This window comes from Passer domesticus, chromosome 14 (assembly GCF_036417665.1).
Source record: "Passer domesticus isolate bPasDom1 chromosome 14, bPasDom1.hap1, whole genome shotgun sequence".
Classification (NCBI taxonomy): Eukaryota; Metazoa; Chordata; class Aves; order Passeriformes; family Passeridae; genus Passer; species Passer domesticus.
The window spans coordinates 13144240-13171722 of NC_087487.1; the positions used below are offsets into that span (position 1 = coordinate 13144240).

Consider the following 27483-nt stretch of genomic DNA (forward strand, 5'->3'; position numbering starts at 1 on the left):
TGAAGGGCCCTGAGCCGTTTGGTGGCTGCTGCTGAGCAGCCTGTGGAGCAAGCAAAGTTCAGTGGGACACAGGGTCAAGGATGCTGTGTGCTCCCAGCTCCCCAGCCTGCTGAGAGCATCCCTTCCTCCTGGTGCTCTCTTCGTGCCTGTTCAGAGAAGCTGAATCTTGCTGGGGACTATTTCTTCCTTTGAGCCTCACATGGGCTCTGGACACCTTGGTGCTGTCCCAGTCTCTGCAGGGGAGAGGGCAGAGTAGCACAGAGTGAATCAGCATCAGAGCAGCTCCCTTGGGAGGTGTTGTGCCCCTCGTTTCAGGTTGGGGCAGGTGCTGAAGGGTGTCCTTGGGACCAGCAAAGCAAAGCTGGAGCCTGAGGAGTGCAGGCAGGGCACCGGTGCAGGGATGAGGGCAGGGAGGGGCAACAAGGAGCTCTGCAGGGCTGGCACTGTGGGGGTTAATGGCAAGGTGCAGGATACAGCAGGAGCAGATTTGGAAGAGGCAGAGCCTAAAGAGGTATCAGGTGGAAGAGCGGAGCTGTGGATGTTGGATGTGGGGGCTGTGTGTGAGGGAGGCAGCAGTCGCTGCTCCTGGCCAGATGCTGCGTGGTGGTTTGGAGGAGAGGAGCTGGAGCAGGGATGCTCTCAGGTAAGGAGCTGTGAGGGTTCCTGTCCTGGCTCTGGGCAGCTGGCAGGGATGTGAGTGTCTGTAGCTGGCTGCTGGTGGGCTGTGGGGATGTGTGTTGGTGTCTGTGACCCCCGGCACTTCGTGGGTTCCTCCTCTGGCCCTTGGGAACACAGCTCCTGGCTCCTTGCTTGTAGCTGAGATCCCACCCCTGGGGTAACAGAAACCACTATGGGGACCCCTGCCTGGAAATCCTCCTCTCTGTGCCCTGTCCTGCCTGTACTCCCCTCCAGGACTGCATGTGTCTGATGCTCCCAGCCTGGCATTGCCAGTAAGCCCTTCCTTCCAAGAGGGATGGTGGTGGGACCCTCAAGCTTTGCCCCAGGAAGGGTGCCCTGCACCCAGCATGTTCTGGCCCCAAGAGAAGGATCCCTTTCAAAAGGCAGGGGGAGCATAGATTTATTTATTCAGAAACTTAATTAGCATCTTTAAATATTAAATAGTAAACAAACTGTGTCTAGTGGGATCAACGTTTACAAGCAGGGATTTTTATTTTTTTCTGCTCTCTGGGACATGCACTTGTTTTTTAAGTGTTTGGGGAGGAGCAGCTGTGTGTGGGCTCTGGTTGATGAGTAAGGGATGGACCCACAGTGCTGCTGGTGAAGGAGGAGAAGAAGACAGGGATGAAGGGGTGGGAGGGCTTGGGAAAAATGGGGCAGAGAAGCAGGGGCGTGTGCCTGGAGCATTGATGTTGGGGAATTGCAGAGCCAAGTGCTGGATTTTGGCATTTCCTGCAGGATGTGTCATTCCCTCCTGCCCAGGCACGTGGAAGGGGACAGGCAGGAGATGGAGGCTCCTGCCTCAGCACAGTTAATTGCAATCAAAAGGTGGTGGTCCCTGCAAGGGGAGGTGGTTTGCAGCTGATCTGCATCCTATTATCTCTGCAAATGGAGGCCTGCCTGGTAGCAGATTACACTGGGGGTTATTTATTGGCAAAGCACTGTACAGTTTTAATTTTTCCTTTTTGCTTATTCAGGCTTTAGCTCCAGAGGAAAATAGCCTGGGGTGGCTTTGAAATGGATTCTCTCTGCCCCATTAACTTATTCAGTGAGTTTAATGGGCCTTTTTTTCTCTGAGCCTTGAAGCCATCATTAAAAGGCAGAGATTTATAAAAGCAAAGATACTCCTGAGCTTTAGTCAAACTTTGGGGGAGCGGGAGGGGGGCAGTGGTGTTGCTGCTGTTTGAGGTTCTGGTGAGAATGTGAGTTGGGTGTTGCTATTGTGCCCCTCTGGAAGTTTTACAGGGATAAAGGGACCAGCTTGTTTGGGATGCTGCCCATGTATCTCTGCTGGGGATCTGTGGGATCTGCTGGGCTGTGATGAGTCCTCACCTGTGTTTTCTGGGCTCCTACAGACTGGGACATTGTCCCGTGTGACCTGTCTGGGCTGCAAAGCTGCCTCTCCCCAGGCTGAAAGGGAGGAACTTCTCTTGCTTTGTGCAGGCTGCTCACAACTTTATTTTCACCTCTTTTATGCCATGCCAGGGCTGGAGAGTGCTCGATGCTTTCATGGGTGTCTGTGGTCAGTGCTTGGAGTTGTTCCCTTCCACCCCTCTCTCTGCTAGTGGCATGAGTCTGACTGTACCCCATAATTGCACCCCTGTGCTGAGCAGCCCAGTGCTGCAAGAGGTTGGGGTTTGCAATCCTGCAGGGATTGCATTTTTTTAGCATATGGCCTCTTGTATCTTTTACAAAATAGGGGAGTGTCTGGAGAAAGAGATGAAGTGTCTGAGTGAATTCTCCCAATTTTTTTGGCACTTCTAGGATCAATCTTGTCCCTTCTTGTTTTGCAAGCCTCTTTTTGGGGAGTAGGAGCAAGGTGTGGGTTGGCATGTCACCTGGGGGCACCCTCCAGCTGGCATGGCTGAAGTTTTGGTCCCCAGGCCATGACAGGGAAAGAACCTGCTTGCCCAGAGTGATGTGCTCAGGGTCACGTGTGTGGGGCTGACCCCAGCCCTTGGCTCCTGCTGGGTGCCAGGAGCAGCTGGAAAATGGGACTGGAGAGTGGGTGCTGTGACTTGTGTGTGCCTGTGCTGGTGGCCCTGGGGCTGGCTCACTGCCCCCACCATGGGGCAGAGGGACAGCAGACCATGACCCTGCCTGCCTGCCTGCCACCACCCTGGCAGCCCGAGCCTCGGCAGGGGGAGAAGCTGGGGAGGGACTGTGGGGCTTGCCAGGAGGAAGGAAGGGCCCCCAGCTCCAGGAGGAGATGTCTGAGGGTTTATTTGTAGCCTCCCTGGAGGCACTGACCACCAAGGCTGCCCTTGGAACACTGCCCTGGGGCAGTGCTGGGACAAGGACACACTGGAATCACCCAGAGGTTGTTGTGGCCAAGCAGGAACCAGCTGCAGCAGGCAGCCATGCTGGGATAGGGATGGTTCCCCAGGATGGCCTGTGTGTGACCTCCAGAACAAGGGGGAGGCTCCTTGGAGATCCATCAGCTCCCACGTCCCTCCCTGAGTCACAGCGGTCAGGGCAAGGAGCCACTCATTTCCTAATAAAGACCCATAAAATGCACTTCTCCCCTGCCCCTGTAAATCCTTGCCTCCCCTGTGCTACCTGCTGTGTAAATTGCTGCTGACCCTGTAAATCACCCTCTGCTTTGCTCTGCCTCCCCTGAATCCAGCCCTTTTCCTGTAAATCCTCTGTCCCCGTTAGCTTCCCACTGCTGACCCCCTTGCCCTGCCTGTGCTGTAAATCTTGGGCCCTGGTGAGGCTGGGGGCAGGGATGGGGTGAAGGAGCTGTCCCAGGATGGGTTAACCCTCCCACCAGCCCCTTCAGGACTTGCCAGTGGGAGCTGGTGGAGGACATTTGGCCTGGCTGCCTGCGGGGAAGGTCATCCTTGCTCTGCAAGCAGGGCTGGGCTGCAGCCAGCTGGCTGTAAACTGCAGGGTGTTGGTGTCCCAGCCCTCAGCAGGGCTCCTGGGATAGGAGACATTTCTGAGATGTAAAAATAGCTGGAGTGAAGAGAAAATCTCCTTTTATCCCTTGAGTGCTTGGGGTCATGCCGTAGCTTAGCTTCACCGTGCCCCTATGTAAGCTCCCTTCAGTGGGCACTGAAGGAGCTGTGGGCAGCAGAGGTCCCTTGTGCAATGGAAAGTTGTCACCTGGGCTTCTCTGAATGATGATGCTCTGCTTCTGAGTCTTGAGCTGCTGGGATGATTCTGCTGTGTTTTTTTCCTGCTGAAACAGCACATAGGAGCTGAGGCAAAGGGTCTGACAGAGACCTGACCTGAGGGAGGTGTGGGAAGCCAAACATCAGCTCAGTGCCATGACCTGAGTGTGCTGGGAGGTGTCAGTGTCTGTGGAAAGGCTGTGTCTGGAGCTCATGGCTTGTCCCTGATGCAGGCTGGAAGTGCTGCTGCTTTGCTGGGGTGTCCCGAGGGTGTGCAGGCAGCTGGCACCCAGGCAGGTTTATTTGGTGTACAGGTCACTGAGTCTGTCTAAACCCTGGTGAGCAGAAACCAGTGACACTCCAACACAGCTGCCTTTTTCCTTCCAACGAGCAGAGTGAGTGACACCCTGGAATGCAGAGCTCTGGCCTGCTCCCACAGAGGTCAGTGGAGCACAGAGCAGTGGATGCACAGTCAGAGTTGGGATGGGCTCACCCATGGGATGTTTTGGGATGGTGCTGTCTGAAAAGTTGCTGTGTGAACACAGGGCTTAGAGGGTTCTGCTTGGCTCACTGGGGAGGAAAACTCTGCAAGACATGCGAGTGCCTTGTGATGTGTGTGAGCTACTTGAGTACCTCAGTCCTCAAGGTGTGAGCGGGAACCCGGGGTACCAGCCTAGAGCAGGGGAGTGCAGCCTTTCCTGACCTTTCTCTGCAAGTCCCAGGCCTGGAGGAGCCCCTCAGCTGCCTGAGTGGCTCTGGGTTTGGTTTGCAGAAGTGCTGGCCCTGACCCAGCATGGACTGTGTGTGTCCCCTGGAGAGGCACCGACCTGTGTCACCTGTGGCTCAACTCTCCCTGATCACCCTGAGTGTGGCTGCCAGAAAATTTGCAAGAAAACCATGGAGGTGCTCAGGATGGCTGATTCAGGCATTAATATTAACTGTTGGGGATGCTCTGTGATGGACCTGGGCTTGACCCAGCTGGATGTTTCCTTTAGCCCTTTCTCCTGCTGGCAAACATTATTTTATTAGTTTTTCTCCAGTATCTTATGTCTGAGCTGTGTATTAACACCGGGCTTATGATGCTGCTGTGCTCTGCCTTTGGGAGGAGGATGGAGGAGATGATGTGTTTGGTGGGAGCACAGGGATGCTAAACAGCAGTGGGAAAGGCAGGGGGCAGCGGAGGAGAGCAGTGGCAGATTTTCAAAATCCATATAAATAGCAAAAATAAATTTCCAGCAAACGCTTCCAGTCCTGCAGTATTAAGAAAGTGAAGCACTAGAGGATAAGGAAAGCATGAGCAATAACAGCAGGGATTTAGAAAGAATAAATCTTGCCAGACAAACCTGATTGCTTTTTCTTTTTGATGGAATCACAAAATTAGTGGCTGAGCAGATCGTGGAAATCCTAATATATTTGGATGTAGCAAAGCATTTGATATAGTGTCTCACCAAATCTTGCTCTCAAAATTAGTTCAGTTTGCCTTGGATATGACACTGCCAAATGGACTGAGAACTGGCTTAGGGCCCTAAAATCATAGTGATGGTCTGTGTTTGGGGAGAGGGGGAGCTGTGGTGGGAGCAGAGCTACAACCTGGCTATTCTCACTGAAAAAAAAAAAAAAAAGCAAAGCAAAACAACAGAAGCCTCCAAAATAATAATAATAAAAAATTAGGAATATGGTCTGAGTTCGAGGCACATTATTATGGGAATATTGACAAATTGGAGAGAGTTCAGAAGCAAACAGAGCAGGGAAAAAAGGCATCAGAGGCATCAGATTAGCCGTGGAAGGAGGCTGAGAAATCCCAGCGTTGGAGGCATTTCAGGGAGGAGCAGGTGGAGGCCACAGGGCTGGGATGGACATTTGGGATCTGGCAGGGAGCAGCACCTCAGCGCCCTCGCCCCCGCACACAGAGACTGGCTGAGCTCCCATTTCACAGCCCTTTCCAGATATTATGGGATAAGCAGGGCAATATTCACCGTGACTGTCAGAAAGAACATCCCTGCCTGGCGGGGCTGGGCACGTTTCCTCAGGGAAAATCTTGACTCTTGGAACGAGGAGGTGGCCCTGGGTGATTTGTGTCAGAGATGGGGATTTTCTCCTGGATTGTGGGCTTGGATGGGAAGCTGAGAGTTGATTGTAGCTGCTTTGAGGCGCTGCCTCCTGAGATATTTATCTGCACCTCACAGGCATTTATTTATCATCAAGGAAAAGTCTGGGAAACTGCTGGTGGCAGCAGGAATGCAGATGTGTCCCCAGGGGAGGATGGCCAAGTCCCTTCATGTTTAAAGCTTCTGGAAAGGTGATGACCCTCTGGTCACTTTGCAGAGGAAGGACAGCACAGCTTGATGTTGCTCACAGGATTTTGTGTGAGGAGTTGTCTGCAGAAACTGGGAAGGATGAGTCTGCCAGGAGGCTCATCCATGAAGCTGTCTGTCAGCGTGCTGAGCTCTAGGAGTCCTTCAGCACTCAGCCGGGGCCTGGGAGGGATGCTGAGTGTGTGGAGGCTCTTGGCACAGCTGCAAGGCTCCCACAAGGTGAGGAGACCCCTGGCTGTCAGCCATGGCTGGTTGGGATCATCTGGGTGCCACCGGGGCTGCAGCTCCCCACTGCCCGTGGGATGGCTTGGCTGAGCCAGGCTTTTCTGCTTGCCTTTTAAAGCAAATCTGTGCCTTTTGATGCAGCTGAAAAGAAACTTTTGGTATGGAAAATGTAGCTTGCTAGAGGGAATGTTGCTTTGCATAGGGAACAGCCACCCTTGTGGGGCAGGAATTAGCTGGGATGAACCAGAGCTGGGCAGAAAGCCGAGCTCCCGTGAAGGGCTCCTAGAAGATGGGGTGGCCTTGTGTTGGTGCCCTGGTCTCCCTGTGAGAGCACAGGGTTTTTTCAGCCCTGCATGGTTCTTCAAGTGATCCCCTGCTTTGCATTTCTCCCTGCCCAGAGCTGAGCCTGCTGGGATAGGGCTGCACCAGGCAAAGTTTGGGAGGTATTTTTAGCTGTTCTAATTGTGGCAAATAAATGCCATTCTTACTTGTTGGGATTGAGCTGTGGCTAAATCACAACTGGTTCTAATGATGATAATTACCGGATTTCAATATTTATAGAAACGGGTGCTTCCTTCGTATTGGCAGATGCTGCTGTGCTCTCACCTTCACAGATCGAAACCTTGGCTCATTATTGCTGCACCTATTTACTTACTTGCACATTTTTTAACCCACAGATGACAACACACGAGAGATCTGAAAAGATGTGGGCCCAATGCAGACATTGTAATATTTGGGGGGGAAGCTGTGGGATGAGTAGGGAAGCTCCTCCTAAGAACCTCTGGGATGGGTTCCTGCTTTTTGGGAACTCATGAGAGATGTTCTCAGGGCTGCAAGCTTGCCTGGTTCTGCCAGGACTTAGCCCCCAAGGGGTGGCTGTGGCTGTGCATGTTTTTGTCTGTGTTAGAGCTGTGGGTGCTGCCTGGGGCTCCTGTGTGCCCCAGCACACGTCCACGCTGCCACTGGGACAGAGCTGAAAGCTGAGGCTACACACACAGCTCCAGTCCTGTGATGCTGGGCTTGGAGGAGCCCTTGGAAAAGGCTCTGCGAGGTTCCTGGCTGCAGCAGCAGCAGCTTCTGGATGTCTTGATTTAGCAACATCTCTCTTGACTCTGGTGCTGCAGAAGGGTGGGCACCTTTAAGAGCACATGGGTGCAGAGCCATGGGTTTGGGTGGCACACGTGCCATCCCCTAAGCCTGGGATGAAAGTGCAGATCCCCCTGGGCTGTGTCAAACCAGCCCTGTTGGGTGATTGTTGCCTGCAGGTCCTCACTGGTATCCAGCCCCATACACCCATCAGGTCTGAGAGTCCCTCCTTGAGCAAGGTGTAGAAAAGATTCACTTATTCAATTTGCTATCTCTCCAGTGCCACATAAGCTGTATTGATAAATTAATCTTATATTGTTGTGACTAAACAGCCCTGCAATTTTTTACACTGTGCAGTCTAATCTGTCTTGACAGCTGTATCATTAGTTTATATTTGTTGTAATCTTATTCACTGTGCTGGCTGTGGGGAGTTTTTATTTGAGACGCTGTGCTGCTGTGCAGGCAATGGGCACAGCTCTCTGCTGGGTGTCTTGGGGTGCTGTGGGGTGCAGCCACCTGGGTGCCCTCCCCAGGAGTCAGCCCCAAATTCTGCTCTGCTGCCTAATAGCAGAATCTTCCTGGTGGCAACATCCACAGGCCTGGCTGGGCCTCACCAAAGCATTTGTGCTGCTGAGGTTTTGATGGGGACCTCCAAGTTGGGGTAAAGACAGAGAAAATGTGAGTGTTGGAGGAACTGCACCTTAGGGCATCCTGAAAGTTCTGCTGTGTGACAAGAGATGAGTTGTTTACTTGGCCCATGGTTTAGTTTTCTGTGGTACAGGATGGTCCCTGTTCTGCTGCTGAGGTTAGCTCTGGGTCACAGGGGATGAAGGGACTGTGGGAGCTGGGGCTGTGCAGTCTGTCACCAGGGCTTTGGAGATGTTGCAGAAGGGATGGTGATATGTGCTGGCACAGAGTTGTGAGCTGGAGGTGACAGTGGCACAGAGTCACAGGTGGCTGTTCCCCTGGCTTCAGCCTGGTTTTGCTGTCCCTGGCCCAAGTGGGGCTGATTCAGGTCTCTGTTGGTTTTATAGAGTCCTTTTGCTTTGCAGGAAGCTTGGCCTGCATGTTCCTTCAATAACTTCTCCCCAAAACTGTGGAACAAAATGTTTTGGGTTGGTGCACTGAGAGTTCAACCAGCAAGGAGGGAGAGAGACTGCATACCCTGGCCATGGGACAGGGGTGGGAGGAATTTTGGCTGCTGCTTTCTGCTTTCTCTTGAACTTGCTGAATTTGAGTGAGGAAGAACAATTACTGGAGTGCAGGCTTCTTGTTTGCAGCATCTCTGGCCAGGCATGGATGTTTCAATAACAGCTCAAACCCAAACCTCTCTCTTGAGCCTATTTGTTTGGGAGAGCATTTGGGATCTGGAAAGATGCTCCCAAAGTAGGAGTGTAGATGTGCATCCTGAGGCCTGACAGTGCAAATTGTTCTTTATTCCTTTGAATAGGGTCATGTACCTGTAATGTGGAGTCCAGCAGTGCTCTGTGCTGGGCTCAAATCCACCCTGGAACCAGAAATGTGTGAGCCTAAGGGATGTGCCAGCTCCTGCTGCTCTGCTGGTGCTGCCTGTGTGACTCCCCCCTTGCAGGCAGGTCTGGGAGCAGAGGGTGGGATGTGCTGTGTGACAGCTCCAGGGGTTTGTGTAGGGCTGCTGGGGGAGGATGGTGAAACTTGGTGAGATCTGCCTGGTGGTATCAGCTTTGAGGGCAGGAAAATCCCTGCTCCAGGAGAAAAATGCTTGGGAAAACATCTGAAACCTGCTCATTGCCAAGCTTGTGGTGATGGTTTAAAGAGGTTTCACATGTGCTTGTCCATGAGTGCTGGTGGTGTGACAGCCCACCATGCAGTTTGGGAGCTCCTGGCTGTAGCCCAGGCTGCGCCAGAGTTAAACTGCCACTCCTGATGTGATCTCTGGGTGGGAATGGCTGGGGACAGCCCTGCTGGTGCTGAAAGCTTGGTTTGCATTCTGCAGCAAGGAAAGCCTCCTGCTGTCATTTGTCACGGGCTGCAGCTGGTGACAGGGTGACAGGTGCCAGCAGGTTGAACACAGCTACTCAGCATGGCCAGAGGCAGGAGGTGTCCACGCTCTTGGCAGAGGCATCACATCCTCCCTGTCTCCCAGCTGGGTGGGGTGATGGAAATGGATATGGTGTTGGAGAAGGGGGTCCCTGGCCCTTACCCTAAATCTGGGGTTGGTGGCACTGCAGTACACCTGCCACCACAGCAGTGGCACTCCTGTGCAGCTGGCCTGCTGTCCACTCCCATGGAGAAGATGTATTTCCCACTCAGCTGGTCTCTGCTGCCTGGGGACCTCGCTCCAAGCTCTACTGGTAAAGGATAATCCATCACCTGCAAGGACTCTGGCAGTGTTTTCAGCAAGGGATTGACTGGTGGTGTCAGACCTGTGCAGCTGGGGCTCCCAGGTGGGAGCGGGTGACTCGCTGTGTGAAGTGGATCCACTGGAGCACATGGGAATTGCCCAGCGTGCTGCTGTCTTTGCCCCATGAAGGAGATTTCTGTTATGCCTTCCAGCCCTCTTCACAGTGCTTGATGGCTGCTGCTCACACCCTGCTTGCTGATTAACTCCGTGTCAGAGGGCAGAGTGGGCAGGAGAGCCCTCCCTGGAGGCTGCATCAGTGGCAGGGCCAGTGATGAAATTCAGCTCTGCTCCTGCCACCCTTCACTGTGGCCACCTCCTGCTCCAAGTGAGGGTGTTGCTGGGGCAGGTCACAGCTTTTTGGCTGTTTATAACCCTCTCACCCCTTAGCTTGCTTGAGAGTGTCTCAATTTTCATTTTAACCTGTTTATCCCTGGGTGAGTTGCAAGTCCCTGCCCTTGACTCCCAGATGGGTCTCACTCATCCATCAGTGCCAAGCTTTGCTGTAAGCTCAAGGTATTCCCTGTGCAACTTGGAGTAACCTCCAGTGCTGCCAGATCCTAGGAACTGGTGTCAACTGGGAGCCACAGGGAGCTTTGGCCGGTGCTGCTATGCTCCACCCATACTGATGAGATTATTTCCATAGCAACTACAGGATTGCTCAAAGAGGAGTTAGGGGAAAGATGTGAAAAGCCAAAACCAGCCCAGCTTAAAACCATCAAGGGCAGAATCTGTTGGTCAGTGTTTGGGGTGGGTGGGGGTTTCAGGAGATCTTGTACTGCCTCTCCCCCTGAAGTTCTCTGGCTCTGTGTGTCTGTGTGGGACCTCATGGGCCAGGCAGCCCAAAATGTGGAAATGGGAGCTGGTGCTTGCATTGCACGGCTGGGGAAGGTTGGGATGCCCTCATGGGGCAGCTCTGCCAGGGCTTTGGTGCCTGAATGGCTGTGTGGAGGCAGCATGTGCTGCTGCTTTTGAGGGAGCCATGGAGGATGTTGCAGCTGCTGATGCACAGAGTCATTTCCCAAGCTGGTGGCATCACTGTGCTCACTGTCAGCAAGGTGGTTTCAGCAGTGCAGGGGGCTGTACTAGCTGAGGTGGGAGTCAGGAATGTCTTGCACATCTTCCTGTTTTCCTGTAGGGTCCAGAGTCCTGGGGAGGGAGCTACAGCTTCTGGCCTTCGAGCATCCCAGTGCTGGTTTGGCTCTAGGCTCTGCCTCCCCTCTGTCCTTACCCTGCTTCCTTCACTTGTCTCCTGCCCTCACTGAGAGACAGCAAAACATCTGGAATGGCTGTAAATGATGACTCTGGGGCAGAAAAGTTTTTTGCTGTGGTGAGAGGTGTAAGCTTGTCATGGGGACTCTATGTCCCATCCCAGGGGCTGAATCGTAGCCTTGGCAGCAGGAGAGATCAGAGTGTGGCTTCACCCAGGGCTCTTGGGGAGATCTGTGGTGGTTTTGGTGGTGGCTTGAGTCTGGGGGCTTTGGGCAGGTGTGGTTCCTGGCCAGCCTGAAGGTGTCTGAGGGGCTGGTGGCTGCAGGGGGCTGTGAGTGAGGTCAGTGTGGGGCCATATCAGTGTGGATTGTGACACCAGGGCCCAGTGCTGCAGCTGCAAAGAGGGAGCACAAAGGCAGCCCTTCCCCATGCCACTGCAGTGCCCACAGCAGGAGGAGGAGCTGGCTGCAGGAGGGCTGTCCCCAGCAGCTGCTGTCCCCAGTAAGCCCAGCCTGGCACACGGTGTGGGTTCTGGAGCCCAGCTGCTGCTGGCTGTGAGCGAGCCAGCCCTGCTCCCCAGAGGAAATTGTCTGGGGGCAGACAATTTCTGATTCTTTGTGCACAGTGAGTTTTCCTTTCCTGACAACCTGCTGGGCTCAGGCAATTTGCTTTGAGGATGGGCTTGTGCTGGGACACTCTGGGCCATCCAGCTGCCCTGGAGCAGAAACAAAGTTTGAGTGATTCCTTGCAAAAACAAACAAAAAATAATAAAACCATATCTCCCTGGAGGGACTTTGTCTGATGATCTGCTTTCTAGCTTCAAAATTCTTCCATGACCCTCAATGGCTCCAAAAAGACACATGTCCTGTTAAATACATCTTCAGAGCAAGTGGTGACAGGGCAAGCAATGTCAGGAGGTGAATTGTAACTTCCTTGCTCCCTGCCTCTCCTCAATTAATACTGAGCAGGACCTTTGGATTCCTCAAACACCCCTGTGAGATTTTATACCTGTCAGTTTAATGCCAGCCTCCTGGAAATCCTTCAGCAACAGGAGGCTCATTTTCAGGAGCTCAAAGCTATCGGGCCCATCATATTTTTGCTTGTCTCATGGATGTTGTGACCTGTCACTGCTGTGGCCTTAAAACTGTGCAAATCCCCAAGCCCCAGTGATGAACAACATCCTCAAATGGTGCAAGGAGACCCTGCCAGTGCAGGGTGGGGCTGTCAGTGCTGGGGTGATGTTTGCCATGTGTTGGCCACGCTGCAGTGGCTCAGGTTGTGTCCTCCTGCCTTGCTCGTGGTGTAAAACAAATCTTCCCTGATCAGCAGCCAGTGCAGCTCAGCAGGAGAGTGCTTGGACAGTGGGAGCTCAAGGGTTTAACCCACCTTTGGCCCTGGTCAAGGAGGTGCCCATGGTGAGCAAAGGGCTGGGTTTGGTTGAGGGGGGCTGGTTTTGGTGGGCTGAGAAGCTGCAAGTCAAGGTGCCAGGCAAGCAGAGGCTTCTCCATGGTTCAGCTATGCCTGTATGTGGAGGAATGGCAGATTGAGCTGAGAGAGGAGATAGAAACTGTCCCAGGATTTGCTGTTTGTGGATCAGCTCTAACACAACAGCCTCGTTAGCAGCATCTCTGGCTGTCAGAGTGCATTCTATGAGATTATTGCAAGGTGCTTTATTTACATTTATAAGAACAAAGTAGAGTGCTGGGAGAGGAGCTTTTAAAATGTCTGTTTCCTCCCTGCTCTCCTTTCTTCCCCTGCCTGTGCCATGTTTATAGGCATGCTGGTTTGCTTTTCCTTTTCAGAACAGCTGACTTCCCACAAAATACCTGTTATCCTGGGAAGCCTTGAGCTCTGAGTCACCACGTCTTAATGAGTACATCCCCCTGCTCCTGAGTGATGCTTCTGCTCCTACACCTCTGCAATAAGAGCCCAGTCTGTGTGTGTGTGTGTGTGTGTGTGTGTGTGTCCCTTGCAGGAAAATCTTAGTGGAGGGGAGGGAGAAGGTTATTTCCATGCATTTTCTTGGGGAAAAGGGGACTGAGGCCTTCTCCTGGGTGATGGAGGAGCCCCTCCATTGCTGCTGGGAAGGGTGGGCAGAGCTGGCTGTGATTTATTTGAAGTGCAGATAAAAGCCTCAGGGGGTCACGGCAGTTGGCTCAGAAATAAACTGTATGGAGAATTTTTCTGGTTCCTTGGCTTTATGGGGAGCAGCTGGAAGCTGAGCAGGCAGATCTGTGATGCTGTGGAGGTAACAAGGGTCTTGGAAAGTCTCCTTTCAGGCTGGAGATACCCTGCCCATGGCTGTCCTGAGGGCAGAGGGTGGGACCCTGGCCCGTGGCCAGCCCAGCTGGGCATTGCTGCCTGCTTGCTTGAGCTCCATAAACACCTGAGGGGCCAAAATGCTGGAGGATCAGAGTTCAGGCTCCTTGGGAGATGGTTGGGAAAATAAAAAACGACCTAGCAGCCTGAAAGGAGCAGGATCCAAGTCCAGAAAGATTGTCTCTCCTCTTTCTTGGCCAGTGGTTTTCCCTGTGTTTGGGATGTGTGGAAAAGCTGGAAATGGGATGAGCTGTAGTCTGGGGGTGGTAGGGCTGTGGGGGAGCAGAGGAGGTCAGAGCAGGGTGGGGGACTGTGGGAGAGCCCTGGATTTGGCTGCTGGATGTCCAAACCCATGCAGAGGCTGAGGTCCCCTTCAGCACCCATGGGTTGAGCTCTGGTTTCTGTGCTGATTTCAGGATCCAGGCACGGAACACTGCCCAAAAATGTGCACTACATCAAAACAGGGCTAGAGACAAAGCTCATAAGGATGTCAAACTCCTGAAATGAGGCTCACACAGTGGCTGTGGTTTTTGGGAAGTGTGCCTGTGGGTTTGTGTGGGTGGGTGGCAGCAGGTCTGGGTTGAGGACTGCAGCCCCCTCCAACCATGGCACTTGTACAGCCCCATTCCTGGCTCTCCCGTCTGCTTTTGCTGGACTCTTGTTCCTGTCTCCTCATTCCCAGTGCCATCAATCACAGTAACAGCCAGTTTGTGGGAGATTTTATTTTCTCCTTTTCCTCCTCCATCCGTTTTCCTGTCTTCAAGCACAGCGTGAAGTGCAATGAGTGCATGTGGCTGGCAGTGCTCCCTTCTGGGTCCCAGCTGAGCTACTACAGCCTACCAGAATATTGGCTTGACCATCTCCAAGGCCCTGTGTCTTTTTGGGGGGGGTGTCCTTTCTACCACATGCTCTTTGGCACTGCTTTTTACCAAATTATTCCTGCCAAGATGAACTCTAGTGATCCAGTACCTTTAGTACAGTTCATTGTCTTGCTAATGTGTGTAGGCACTGTGCTCCCCAGGGGAGAAACAGCTGCCTTTGGAATAGAGCTTGGCAGCCTTTTTTTTGCCTGTATTAGTATATATATATCTGTATATATGTGTGTGCATATATATACCTATAATATATAGATATATATATACACACACACATATATATATTTTAAAAAATATTATAGTTTGATTTCTGAAAAGCCTCAGACCTGTTTGGAGATGGAAGTGTGAGGGAATTTGACTTCCAGTTTGAAATTGCAAGGAGGGTTTAATAAAGCAAAATGTGATTACTGAAGCTGATTTTGACCAGGGTGCTGCTTCCGCTCTAAAATGTCGTTTGATCTTTAAAGACCACAAAATGCTGCTCTGCCTGCATATGAAATCCTACATAAAGTATCCTTTCCTTTGGCATGGCAGGTACTTGGAGAGCTGCTGAGAAGCAGATGCTCTTTTGCTTTACATGGGTGCAGGAGCCCAAAGGGTGCTGCTTCACCCTGAGGTTTGTGTGGTGTAAAACTCCCAGGAGAAGGGATTTTTTCCTGCCCTTGGGTTGCCCTCCCATCCTAGCCAGCTGCATGGCTATTTTGGGGATGTGGTATGACATGCACAGGTTGATGTTAGCAGTCCTGAGCCAGGAGTCTCTGCTCTGTGTCCCCCAGATCCATGTCCAACAGTGGAAAGCACATATCTGGGCACAGAAGACTGGCTTTGTGGGTTCTCCCACCAGAGAATAATGAAAGCAATGCCCTTTTGGGGAAATGTAATTGGTTTTGGCACTCAGAGGAAAAGGGGAGTGAGCTTTGGCTGATGCTGTGTGTGGAGAGTGAACTCCCACTTTTAGTGGTGATTCACCCAAGGTGTCTGTGTTTGTGTATTTATATTCATGTCTGCAGGACAAAACTGCTCATCCCATTTCACGCCTTCTCACTCTAGATGGTGTTTGGGACTGTGCAGGGGTCAGATAGTTGTGGGAATAAATAAGAGAGAGTTAGGAAGAGAGCCTGCAGGAGCTGGGAGGTGCCAAGGTGGTGGGCAGGGAGCTGGTGCTGGATCAGGAGCCCAGCCTTCACACAGAGGTGTTTTTGGGGTGCTGTCCTCCCAACCCTGCTCCCTGTGCAGGAGATGCTGCAGCCCTCAGGAATTTCCTCCTGAGGCTTCTGCACTGCTGCTTGTCTCTGATAAATGAGGTTTCTTCTTCATTCAGAAGAAATGTCTTAATTTCTTCTTCTTAAATGACTTCGAACACCTCAGTCCTTGCTTGGGACCCCATGAGTAATGGTGATAGAAAATTGGGGCAGGTATTTGTTGTGGTGGCAGCTGTACTGCTGCCCATAGCACTTCCTCAGCTCCGCTATCCTACTTTACACCTATTTCCCCCTTTCTGAAAGTATGTGCCTGGGAATAATTCCTTGTGCTGAAGATCTCTGGTTGCAGTGTGTGGTAACAGGAACGTACTGCCTCCTGTGAGCTGCAGCCATCTGTCCATGCTGTGTCCAGGCAGCCTGCTGTCCTCTGCTAACACTGACACACTGTCCCTGGAAGGGATGCTCCCTGCTCTGTAACTCATCATCCAGAGCTGGTGGGGGAAGCAGAGGCTTGAGGAGATCATAGAAGGAAACTGGTGCATGCACAAACACGGGCACAGTGACCCTGAGAGGATCTCCTGTCTCTGGGACAAAAGCAAAGCATGAGGCTCTGGTGGCACTGGCACTGCTGTCTGTTTATGCCCAGCTCCTGTGTGTCCCTGTGGGTGCCATGCAGGGTGGAATAAGTACAGAGCCTGGGAAAAGAACCCAAACCTGTTCAGCATAGTTTAAAGCTGTTTCTCAGGGCATCTTCCATTGTGGGGTGTCTCTATGTGACTGTCTTTTTAGACGGTGCAGCTGTAGCAGCTCTTCTGCACCCTGTGGATGCTCCTGGCCAGCCTGGGGCCAGGCAGATGCTGTTGGGGTGAACATTAAATTTGTCTGGACTCATGTGAAAAGTGTTCTGTGGGGGAGTCCTCTTTGTGTCTTTTGACTTGCTCATGTCTAGCAGACAGGTTTCTTCAGGAAGAATTTTGAGATGCCACTGTGCAGTGCCTTGTGAGGAGCTGAATTGTTCCTACACCTTCCTTATCTGGGGATTGGGAACTTCCTCCTTTGCTCAGCCCTTCTGGAAGGGTCTGGTTTGGATGGCTGGGTTGGATGGGGGCTGAGTGCACCCCTGTCACACTCTGCAGCCCCCACGTACCCTGGCACGACCTTGGCAGGAGCAACAGAGCAGCACAGAGGGAGCTGTGTCACAGTGGTGTTTTATGATCCTTACCCTGACAAATCACAATTACACTGTGGAGTTATGCTCATAATTGTTTCTACAAAGTTGCATTTGCTTTCTCTACCCCCCTTTTCCCACTGACCTCAAATTATCCTTAATGAGCCACTGTTGGGTGACCTTTCCGTGTGGCTTTTTGGGAAGGGGAGACTGTGCTTTAAATGGGGGAAATGTTGTGCTTGTGAGTCTTTATTCAGCTGTAATTGCCTTTAAGTTTCTGTTACCAATTCACTTTTATAAATTTCATATTGAGGAAATCAAGTCCTTTGTGCCTCTAGTTATTAAATTATGTGATAAGTGCCTTATAATATTATGAAAGATGTTTGATTTCTTTATGGCTTCCTCAGCACAAAGTGGGGTGTGAGGGATGGAGAAAAGGAGCTGGCAGTAGCCACAATGGCTGTGCTTAGCCCTGGGTTTGTGTGGGACCTGTGCCAACTTTCAGGGCTTCCCATCAACATTTGCAGCACCTCTGCTTGGAGGAGGCAGCTCTTACTGGTCAAGGGTTCAGACAGGTCTTTCCTTTATTACTGCTGCAATCAAATCCACATTTGCATGGTCTGGAGCTGGTGTGCCAGGAGGTTTGTTTATAATGCTAAACATATCAGGTAATTGAAAGCTAATGTGTCTGTCTGGATTGCAAGGTTTAATATGCCTGGGTGACGAATCAATTTTCCTGTTGCACTACAAGAGAGAGGAGGCAAATGCTCTGCTTGCCTTCCCTATATGTATATATATATAAATATAATTGTGTGTGTGTTGGGATGCTGCCTAATTGCTGGCACACAGCTTATTCACTGCCCAGCATCCAAACATGAGTGGTGGCACTTGCACAACAGGGTCGTGTCACCTACTTGGGAACTGATTGGAGCTGATGGCATCCTTGTGGGATATCCAGTCTGGGATAGACACAGATTTGGGGAACACGTGTACACATGCTGTGTAATATTTGTCAGGTGCCTTTTTTAGCTATTGACCACAGTGCTTGAAAAGCTGAGAGAGGTTAGACAAATGTTGCACGAGGAGGGTGAAGGAAGGCCACACACATTAAGTGGCCTCAAGTTAATCACTTGGTAAGTTGGCATGAGGCTGTTCTTCACCGCTGCCTGGTGCATATGGGATGAAATGAGCCTGGCTGTGTTTGAATCCCAGTGGATATTCCAGTCTCCCTTGCTGCTTTGGCCCTGGGCTGGAAGGGGAGCATGTGGAGCTGTGCAGTCTCAAGAAGATGACGACAGCCTGTCATCTTTTTTTCAGACACAGGCACTCCTTCTGGGAATGAAAGGAATTGCTGTTCCCACAGGTCTGTTGGCCACCAGCCCCCTTCCAGCAAGCAGGGAAAGGTCCTGGAACTTTCAAGACCTGCTGATACCTAAACCCTGTGAGTCGGTGACCTTATGGTCAGCAAGGCCACTGATCTCTGTCTGTGTGATGCTGGGCCAAAGACACCTGGCTGCCTTGCTGGCTCCACAGGGGATCTGTGAGAGGGGTGAGATTCTTGCAAGCTGCTGAGCTGACAAAGAGGGCTTCATGCTTCACAGGTTTGCTGTTAAATAGGACACAGCACAGAGCTGGGAACTGGCCACTGCTCTGGTTGCAGTGGCCTACAAGGCTTTCAACACCTTCTAAAGCATGTCTGGGGGTACATGAGATGTGATGCAGGGTTGGTGTCCTAAAGTTAGCTTTTGTCAGGCTAAGCCTATGCATTCCTTTGGAAAGGCAGCTGATTTCCTCAGGAAAGAGATGACTTTGTGATGAGAGGTTGATATGATGCTGCACTATATCACAAGTGGTTTGTTTTTCTGGAGAAGACACTGTCTGGCCCAGGTGTGCTAGGTGAAGTCTTGGTGGGAGGTGTTGAAAGATGAGAAGTGCTGAGGCTGCTTGGAGGTGATGTTGGCTCATGCTTTTATTGAGGATGCTGACACAAGAAGCAGGAGTGTGCTCATGGGCTTTGCTGCTGGTGCTGTGAGGACACAAAGTCAGCTGAGGGTGGCCAACAGGAAGAGCTGCAGTAGCAAACCCAACAGACACTGCAATGCCAGGTGGGGTGGATATAAATGTGGGTGTAACAAGGCTAGGAAATCTGGTCTGTTGGAAATGACCTGCTGGACAGAAATGCTGGGTGCAATGCCTAATAATGGGGTAAACACAAGCCTCCTGGCTGATGGGACTGTGATAAAGAGCAGTGTGATCTCAGGCTGCAAATCATGTTTTTTTCCATGTAACTGGGGAGCTGCTCATGCTGTTGCACAAGTGAGATCTCCTGGAGACTGCTCTGTGTTTCTGGTCACTCTTACTCAAGGAAAAGGGACTTAAAGAGGCTGATAAAGCAAACAGCCATTTTGTATGTGTCTGTTACAGTAGTTCCTCTTGCACTGATCACCAAGTGTGAGCATTAGTTGTGCTTGGTCTGAAATCAGAAACAAAATAAGCTCGCTGCCAGGACTCTGCCTGAGCAATATATCTGCATCACTTCTGGGATGTGAGTTAGTGTCTCTAAGGGCACTTGAGACAATTTGCCTTGCACTTCACAGGTACAGATGTGCTGCCTTAGAAGACCTGGCATCATGTAGCTTGTAAATGATAGCTGGGTGGGCCTGGCTCCTGCTTGTAAAGGGGGGAGGAAGAAGTGCCAGGAAAGAAAAAGAGCTGCTTAAGCAAAGAGAAAATGGATGTAAAAAGCAAGCGAGCATTTTTGGGTAAGGAATGAGAGGTGCAGCATTTCAGTCTGAGTTGGGATGGCAAAGCCCTTGTTACTCCCAAGGTGTTAAGTTGCTTGGTCTGTAGAAGACATGGTGTAATTCAGCTCTGCAGTGCAAGCAAGGGGACTTGGACCAGCAGGACCCTTCTAACATACAAGAAGTATGAGAAGGAAGTGAGTGTTTAAACAAACATGCCCTACCCTCCATTCTCCACCCAGAAAATCAGTCAGCAACATCGTCTGTGTTAGTGATGCACCTCAGATGGTCTTGATTAGGAGTTGGATGTGAGTCTAGGTGGGTCTGCATGTGGTGAGCTCCTCAGGACTTGTGAAGTATGGTAATGTTCTTGAAGCTATTGGGTCTTGCAGAAGAGCAGTTTGCCTTAGTAATAACTGAGGAATGCCACAGGAATATGTACTCAGAGATGTGCAGGGAGGAGTAAACTGCAGTCCACTGACTGTAATTCATACCTCAACGCCTGCCTGAGGAGACCAGGGCAGGGCTGGGAGCTGTCACAGCTGTTTTTGGTGTGAACCAGGCACCCGTGTTCCTGCCGGGTTAATGCACTGAGGCAGAGGAGGAGGGAAGGTCTCAGTCTTCGGCAGCAAGTGGGAGGACACAAGATTTCTAGGGCAACAAAACCCTGGAAGGAAAAGAGGGGGAGCTAGTTGAGATACTGAAGGACATGAGAGGGACTGAAGTTTCAGGGGTGGAGTTTCTCTGCTTGGTTGGTTTGCTTTTCTGTGCAACCACTGCCAATTTTGCAATCACAGCTTGACTCCTGGAGTTTTCAGAATAAGATGCATTTCTGTTTTGTTTTTTAAGTGGGTTCAGGTGAACCCATCCAGTGCAAAGTTACACTATTCTTTCTATAGCAATAGGAAACCAAAGAAAATATTTTTCCTGTTGTAACTTTGAGGTGCCTTAAAACCAAGACTGATTTGTCACTTCTATGAGCAAGGGTACAACTCATGCTAAGTTGAAAAATCAGAGAGAAAAGGGGAAAAACCGTTTCTGCAAATCCCTGAGAAGGGTGGTGTTTGTGTAATTTAAAGGACTCAAAGACCCTTGCTGACCTGTGCACCTAATTGTTATTTCCCTGCATTGCACTCGACATAAAGCAGCTGCTGGTTTGGGGGGTTATCCTATATGTGTGTGCATGTACTTTTCCACTGATGTTTTCCTTGTCTCTCTGTGGGTGTGGTATGTCTATGTTAAATAATGAACTAAAATATATCTGGCTCAGGAAGCTCTTGGGCTTTGTTTGGGAGGCTGGAATACAATGCAGGTTGTGGAGCTGTATTTACAGTCTAGTGTTATGTCACTGGGGGGGGAGTGGGGGATGTCATGGGGAGGCCCCAAGACCCCCATGCACCAGTGCTGAGTCACAGGAAATTCACGCCTGGGCTTTTCACTGGGAACAAGCTCAGGTCTTTTTCTGTCTCTTCTAGAATGCTGCCCACATGGCTTTGAGTGTCAGGTCAAAAATAACCTTGACTTTTTTTAGCAAACACAATCAATAAAACAAGAGCCAATCTGGCCGCCGCCTCCTTCCCAGCTGTGGTTGCTCCATAACTCCTGGCTCGGGGCTGTTCCATCCCTCCCTGAAGGTCAATGCTTGGATGCCGTAGCTGCAGCTTGCCCTGGTGGCAAACCCAGATCATCCCATTCCTCCTTCCCATGTCCTTTCTCTTGGAGGACACTCACTTTGCTATGTAGGAGTTGCAGCTTGGAAATGTTTTCCACCTTTGTTTCTGGCCTTGCTCAGTCCTGCAATCTCATGGCCTGGGGCCTGAGCTGGCAGCCCTGCCTTGACTCCAGAGTTTCACTGAGCTCTTGGATCTCCTGACTGACTCCTCCCAGTCTGTGTTTTGTTCTGGAAATGTTCTCAGGGGCCGTAGACAATGGCAGGGAACATGAAGTGGCTGTAATAATGTCCTGATTCTCATTCTGTCTGGGACACAGGCGGTCTGAGCTGATGAGCAGGGCATTGGGGATGAACTGTGACTTATCCTGTCGTGCAGCAGCATGTGGGAGCTTGTGCTGTGTCCTTAGCATAACCCCTCTGGGCATGCAGACAAATTATGGAACATGTGGAAAGCAGAGATGACTCTTGTGGGTCTCTCCTTTCTTGGATCTGCATGGTGAGAGCAGAGAAATAAGGAGATTTAATCCAGGCTTTGTGTTTTACTTTTTTTGATATGGATATTATTTGGGGGCTGGCTCAAGTAGGTCCATGCATTTCCCTCATGCTAGTTCACCTGTTCTTGTGCAAGCACAAAGCATAGCAAATGCTGGAGGGGAGGAATCTGTGGCCTCTGTGACTGCTCTATAAGTGGTCTAAGATCCCTCTTCTGCTTGCTCACCATGTGGGGTCCTGCAACCTCCTTGCCTAAAATCACTGCATAGTTCTCAGTGTTTTCTCATCACGCCAACCCTTCATCACTTGGAGATGTTTTCCCTCTCCAGGGTCAAGTCCAAAGCCAACTATTGCATCAAGGCAGATGTGAGCTTGGGTGCACATGTTCAGAGACTTCAAAGTTGGGCTTCTTTCACATATTGTCTGAAGGGATCTGCCAGATGTTTTCCCTCTCTCAGCTGCCTTTTAGAGAGGACTACCTCCACCTGCTTCTCAGAAAAGACCCTCTTGAAAATGTTTGTCTTTCTGGTGGGAGGGTGTCTGAGTTTAATCTGGGAGAAAGCCAGAAGTGGTCGAAAACTGCCTGGGAGATGAGGATTGAACTCCTTTCACACCACACAGCATTGCAGCCTCTCAGCAGAGGCCAGTGGCCACAGCCAGGCAGCCACGCTGCTGCCAGCATCACTCCTGTGCTGCTGATAACAGGGGACCCTGTTCTCTGGGGCTGCCGATCTGTCACCTTCCCCCGCCTCTAATATTTACTGAAAACGATCCTGAGGTGACAGATCTATTTCTGTTTTTGTTCTCTATAACATACCTGCCAGACTGCCCCAGGCGACTGAGGAATTTGTAATAAAGGCACTGTTTCCAAACTAGGCTTGGTTCTCTCCTGCCAGCAGTGCTTCCAGCCAGCAAAGACTAGGACCCTGTTTATCCACCCCAGTTAGAGACTGGATAAATATATGACTTTTTTTTTTATTTTCATTTAGGCCCAAGTTTTATTTGCTTTCACTCTTTTTGCATAACCCATTTGAATAGTGTCTCTGTTCACTGATGTGTGCAGAGAGGGGCAACGACTTGGGCAAGGATATTCAGTGGCTTGGTTGCATGTTCTGTGCTTGAAATTGTGGGTAAACCCAGGTTATTTGACTTTTCCAAGAGGCTGGGGAAACAGAATGGGGCTGGGTGGTAGGGTATGACACTCTCCCTCTGTGTGCTGTCCCTGGCATGGGCTCAGCAACCATCTGGTTGTGTCACAGCTGAGCCTTTCCTTCTTCCCCACAGACACATAGAGAACTGGAAGAACTTGCAGACACTGAACGCCGTTGACATGGAGCTGTACACGGGACTCCAGAGGCTGTGAGTATGTCCTGTGCATTGGGGAGGGGAATGGGCCTGGGCAGCCCCTTCCTTCCAGCAGAGCCATGGCTTCCTTCCCTCTGCAGCCTCTATGCTGCCAGTTTATGCTGCTGGATCTACTGTGTTTTGCTATGGGAGTCCACAAAACAGAGATGAAATGCTTTTTGGTCTTGGCTGGGTCTGTGAGGAGGAGGATTGCTAGCTCCTGACAGCTCTGTCAACACACATCAGCCCTGACCTCTCCTCTCCCCTGCTGTTCTGGTTCTGGGCTTGTGTGTTGCTCTGACTCATTCCAGCCCCACAATTGAAATTCCAGCTGTCTCCACCAATCCTTCATTGCTGGGCTGTTGGTCCTCATTTAGTGCAGTTACCATCATGGTGGTGCTGTGCAAGAAGGGAATTGCATCTCCCTGCACAGCTCTCTGAGCATGGACAGAGGTCAGCTTTGTGTGTCATGGAGGGGAAACTGAGGTCCATGGGGTTGAAGGGACTTTGCATATGCTTGGAAAGCCTGGCCAAGCAAGGATGCCACCCAGTCTCTTAATTCCCCCTCCTACATCCTCTGGATCTGTGAGCACCCTGGATGCTGTGTGTGTGAGATGCAGAGATGCTCAGGGCTAATCAGAGACTCTAATAACCTGTTTCACTGGGAGCTTTACATTAAGTACAGCTCCCATGTGGGCTGGAGGAGCTGTATAGGGCTAAGCACTCTGTAACCAAATTCCAGCAAACTGTAATTTAACACACAAAACCCTTGTAAGCAGGCTGGCTGTTGTTCTCTCCTCACGTAACAAAGCAGCAGAGACAGCAGATATTTACAGAATTATAGAACATACTGAGCTGGAAGGGATCTACAAAGGTCATCAAGTTCAATTCCTGGTCCTGCACAGCACCATCCCCAATAGTCACACCATGTGTTTGAGACTATTGACAAATCCTGGTCATAGTACTGTTAGAGCTTTTCCAAAGTAGGCTGTGAAAAGGATTCTTCTCCCTTCAAGATCCACAATTCCCTATGGAAAATACCCTTCTTTATCAGAGCTGCAAGCAGCGGGGTTTCCTCTTGGGTATGAAGATGGGAGATGACTTTGCTGTGGTCAGGTTTGCTGTGCAGTGCTGCTTGTGGAGATGGAGGGAGAGCAGAAGATGGCCTGTGCCACCTCAGCAAGCCTTGGTGGATGTGGGAGCAGAGCCTCTCCCAGCAGCCACTCTGCACTGAGCCTGTGCTGTGTTACCACATGAGATGGAGATGAAAACCAGAATTCCTCTTTGCTCGTAGCTCCTTGAGGCTGTCTGGGACAGATGTTCCTCCTGGGAATGGTGTGGGTGGAGTTGCAGGCTCCCAGCACACTTGGTGTGCTGAGCTGGGCTTTAGAGCAATTGTCTGCCTTGACTCCATTGCTGCCCTTCTGCATCTCTCCACAGGACAATCAGGAACTCAGGACTACGAAACATCCAGCCAAGAGCCTTTGCCAAGAACCCTCACCTGCACTATATGTAAGTGCCATCAGCTTCTGACCCCTTTTGCCTCTTCTCCCTGTGGAACTGTGGTTCCCAAGGTGGATTCCCGAAGTCCCTGTGGGGGACAGAAAGGAGAGGGAAGGGGAATGGGAAAAGAGAGGCAGAGGTGGGAAAGGGCAGGAGATGGAAAGCAAACTGCACAAGGGAGTGGAATGGGCTGCAGTGCAGGATGGGGAGAGCTCCTGCTGGGAAGCTGAGGGGTTTGGATTCCCAATGGCTGCCCTGGCTTTGATGGCAGCTCTGATGAGCTCTGCATTGTCCCAGCCCTGTGGCTGCTGCACATTTCCCTTTCTGCTGAGTCTGGGGGCGGCCACCTGCCTGCCCCAGCACACAGCCAGAGCCTGCCCTGCTCATTACTTTTTAACCAAAGGCTGCTTTTCTGGCACAAATCCTGGGGTGTGGAGCTGCCAGCTCTGCTGCTAATTATTGACTTCTTAAACTGGGTCTGGGGTAGGGATGTTTTGTGCCAGAGAGGCTGGAGCCCTGTTATCCTGGGACATCGCACAAGCGTCCAGCTGCCAGGGCATTGTTAGCTGGACAGTGGTTGGGAACTTCCACATCCCTGAGGCCAAGTGCACTGGTTTCTTTTCTAGATGTGTATTTGCTTTTCCCAAGGTGATAAAGCAAAGCCTGAATTTCAGGACATTGTGCAAGGTGCTCCATGGGCTTGAAATATTTTGTCCAAGTGGCTGTGTCCAAGATCAAAGCCCTCTCTGCTCCACTGTAGATATGAAAGGTGAAAAGGGTTTGGTGAGAGGCCCTGGCCTTGGGCACCAGCTGATGGGCTGAATTGGAGTGTTTATCCCTGCTTTTTGGAAGCAGTGCTAGTGGCTTCTTCAGTGAAAAAGTGCATTCATTTGAGTGTGTGGGTGCATTGGGCCATCGATAGAGACTCGTTCCTGGGGCAAGGAGATGGATGCGACCTGCAGAGCATTTGTCTTTTGATGTCTGCTCAGAGATGATGTGAACTGAAAAACCCCAAAAGCTTCCTTTTTGGAAAACCATTTACAGTTGCTAAGTGACAGTAAAGTGCTTGCTAAATAGAAGATCTGCAGTACCAAAGGACATGAATAGTTGAGGGCATTGTGAACATGAACTGAGCCTTTTTGAGCTTAAAGAATTGCATATTTTCATAATAAACCCTAGTTAATGCTGACCACTGGGATATTCCTGATTCCTGCTCTTTGTTATTTTGATTTGCAGCATTTGTTTTGTGTTTTCTGTAGATGTTTGTTCCTGGGAAGCAGTTCTCTCTGAACCACTCTCAATTGATTTTTTTTTTTTTGACGGTTGTTTGTCAATTGTGCAGTTGCTGTTTATGTATCTAGCAGATAAAATGAATAACATTTGATTCCTGATGAAATTAGTTTGGATGTCGTAGGAGTTTAGAAGGCCATGTATGCTAGCTTTGAGGCTGAATGTGCCATTAATGTGTACACAGGCAATTGTTGCTGCTTTTCCCCAAAGTGTTTGTTTTTGTCTTTTGGAATTACTTTTGTGAGTGGAAAAAACCCCACATCCATCTTCTGTCAAGAGTTAGGATTGGTACGTGGTGATGAAATATGTGTTTGTTTACTGCTTGGGCCCTGTAAGATTGATCATGTTCTTAACATCTTTCTTTCCTTGCCTTTTGGAGCTCCAGGCAAGTAAGTATATTATTTGCTTGGTGTTTGCCAGTGGGTTTTGATGCTGTTCCTGGGGCTTGGCAGTGTGGATGTTCCCTGTGAGGGATGCTGGAGAGCTGAGGATGGAGACCTGGGCTTGCAGGGCTGGTGGCTTCCCAGAGGCCCTCAGACCACGATACCTTTGATGCTCCCTTGTGGCCAGGGTGGCTGGTGAGGCTCTGCACAGCCTGGCAGGTGCCTGGTGCTACCTGGGATCCCCTCCATGGCCTCAGCACCCTGCCAGCACATCAAAGTGCCTCCTTGGCTGCTCTGCCTCCCTGGGAGCTCAGCTCAAAGGCCTGACATTTTCTGCAGCCTCTGCACATAGGAGCCAGGGATAAAAGGATTAATGGAAATGTCACTCTGCTGTAAGTCTTAGGCTGCCTCAGCCAGGTACAGGAGTGGATGGCAGTGAAGGATACTGTCCCGATCCTCTCGTGGTGGGGCTGAGTGCAGGGCTGGGACTGTGGGATGGTGCTTAGGGCTTGTTGAGTTACTGCTACATATTTTTGCTGCCACTGTGGCTTTCTTTCTCCTTTGGTGGCTGTTTGGATGGCTGCTGGTGGAGCTGAGTCAATAAGATGAGAAATGTATCTAATAAATGGCAGAGTGGCTTCACTGCCAGAGATGGTTGGCACAGGGTGGTCGCAGCCCTAGGCTGGACCTTTGCAGGGTGTTATAAGCTAGGTCTGAGCAGTTTTTTTCACTTGAAGCTCACGTATAAATTCTGAGGTCTCAAAAGCTTATTTCCACCACACACACGCTTCCCTTCCCATCCTGGGTTAAATTGAAACTTCCTGCTGAAGTGAGTTTTTTTCCCAGTGCCTTTCATCAAGGTTTCCTCCTCTCAGATGGGCCAGATAGCTCTGACTTCTCCCAGTAACATCTATTTCTGGCCCTTCCTCTGTGCACGCGCTTGTCTTCAGACCCCAGCTGTGCAATCACAAGAAGATCACTTATCCCAGCTCTAATTGCAGGAGAGTAGGTCTGTGAGGGTTTGGGTGAAGCTTGGCTTGGTTTTTCCCCCTTCCCCACCACAGAGTCAGGAAGGAAAGGTGGGAAACCCATGAAGGGGATTTTCAGCATTCAGCTGCTCAAGTGGTAGACCTCAGAGTGCTCCCAAGTGCAGCCTGGCAGGGTCATGCTGTCCTTTTCAGGTTTGAAATTAGCTGTATTAAGTGCAAGGGGCTTGAGGCTGATGTAATCAGTGGAGGAGCAGTGGGTGACTGTGAGCCAGAGGTGTGAATCTAGAAATAGCTTTGGTTTCCTCTTCCTTCTCCTTGAACGAGGACAATTAGGGCTCCATGGCCTGTCTGATCTTTGGTGATGTGAAGCCTATCACTACTACAGAGACAATCCAAAATAGAATAGTGGGTTTTGCAGCATGGATCTACCTCTTCTGCTGGTGGTTGGGCTGGGACAGCTCAATCCTTCTAAAACAAACACTGGCTGGGTGCT

General features: G+C 50.8%; 1 protein-coding gene across 3 annotated transcripts in view; it reads left to right on the top strand.

Moving 5' to 3' along the window:
* NTRK3 (neurotrophic receptor tyrosine kinase 3) overlaps positions 1–27483 on the top strand; it is a 216149-nt gene that overhangs the window by 9438 nt on the left and 179228 nt on the right. For all 3 annotated transcript variants that reach the window (XM_064389097.1, XM_064389098.1, XM_064389099.1), the window contains exons 2-3: positions 22766–22840; positions 24266–24337. In XM_064389097.1, the coding sequence (XP_064245167.1) occupies positions 22766–22840; positions 24266–24337 (147 nt within the window). The remainder of the gene's footprint in view (positions 1–22765; positions 22841–24265; positions 24338–27483) is intronic.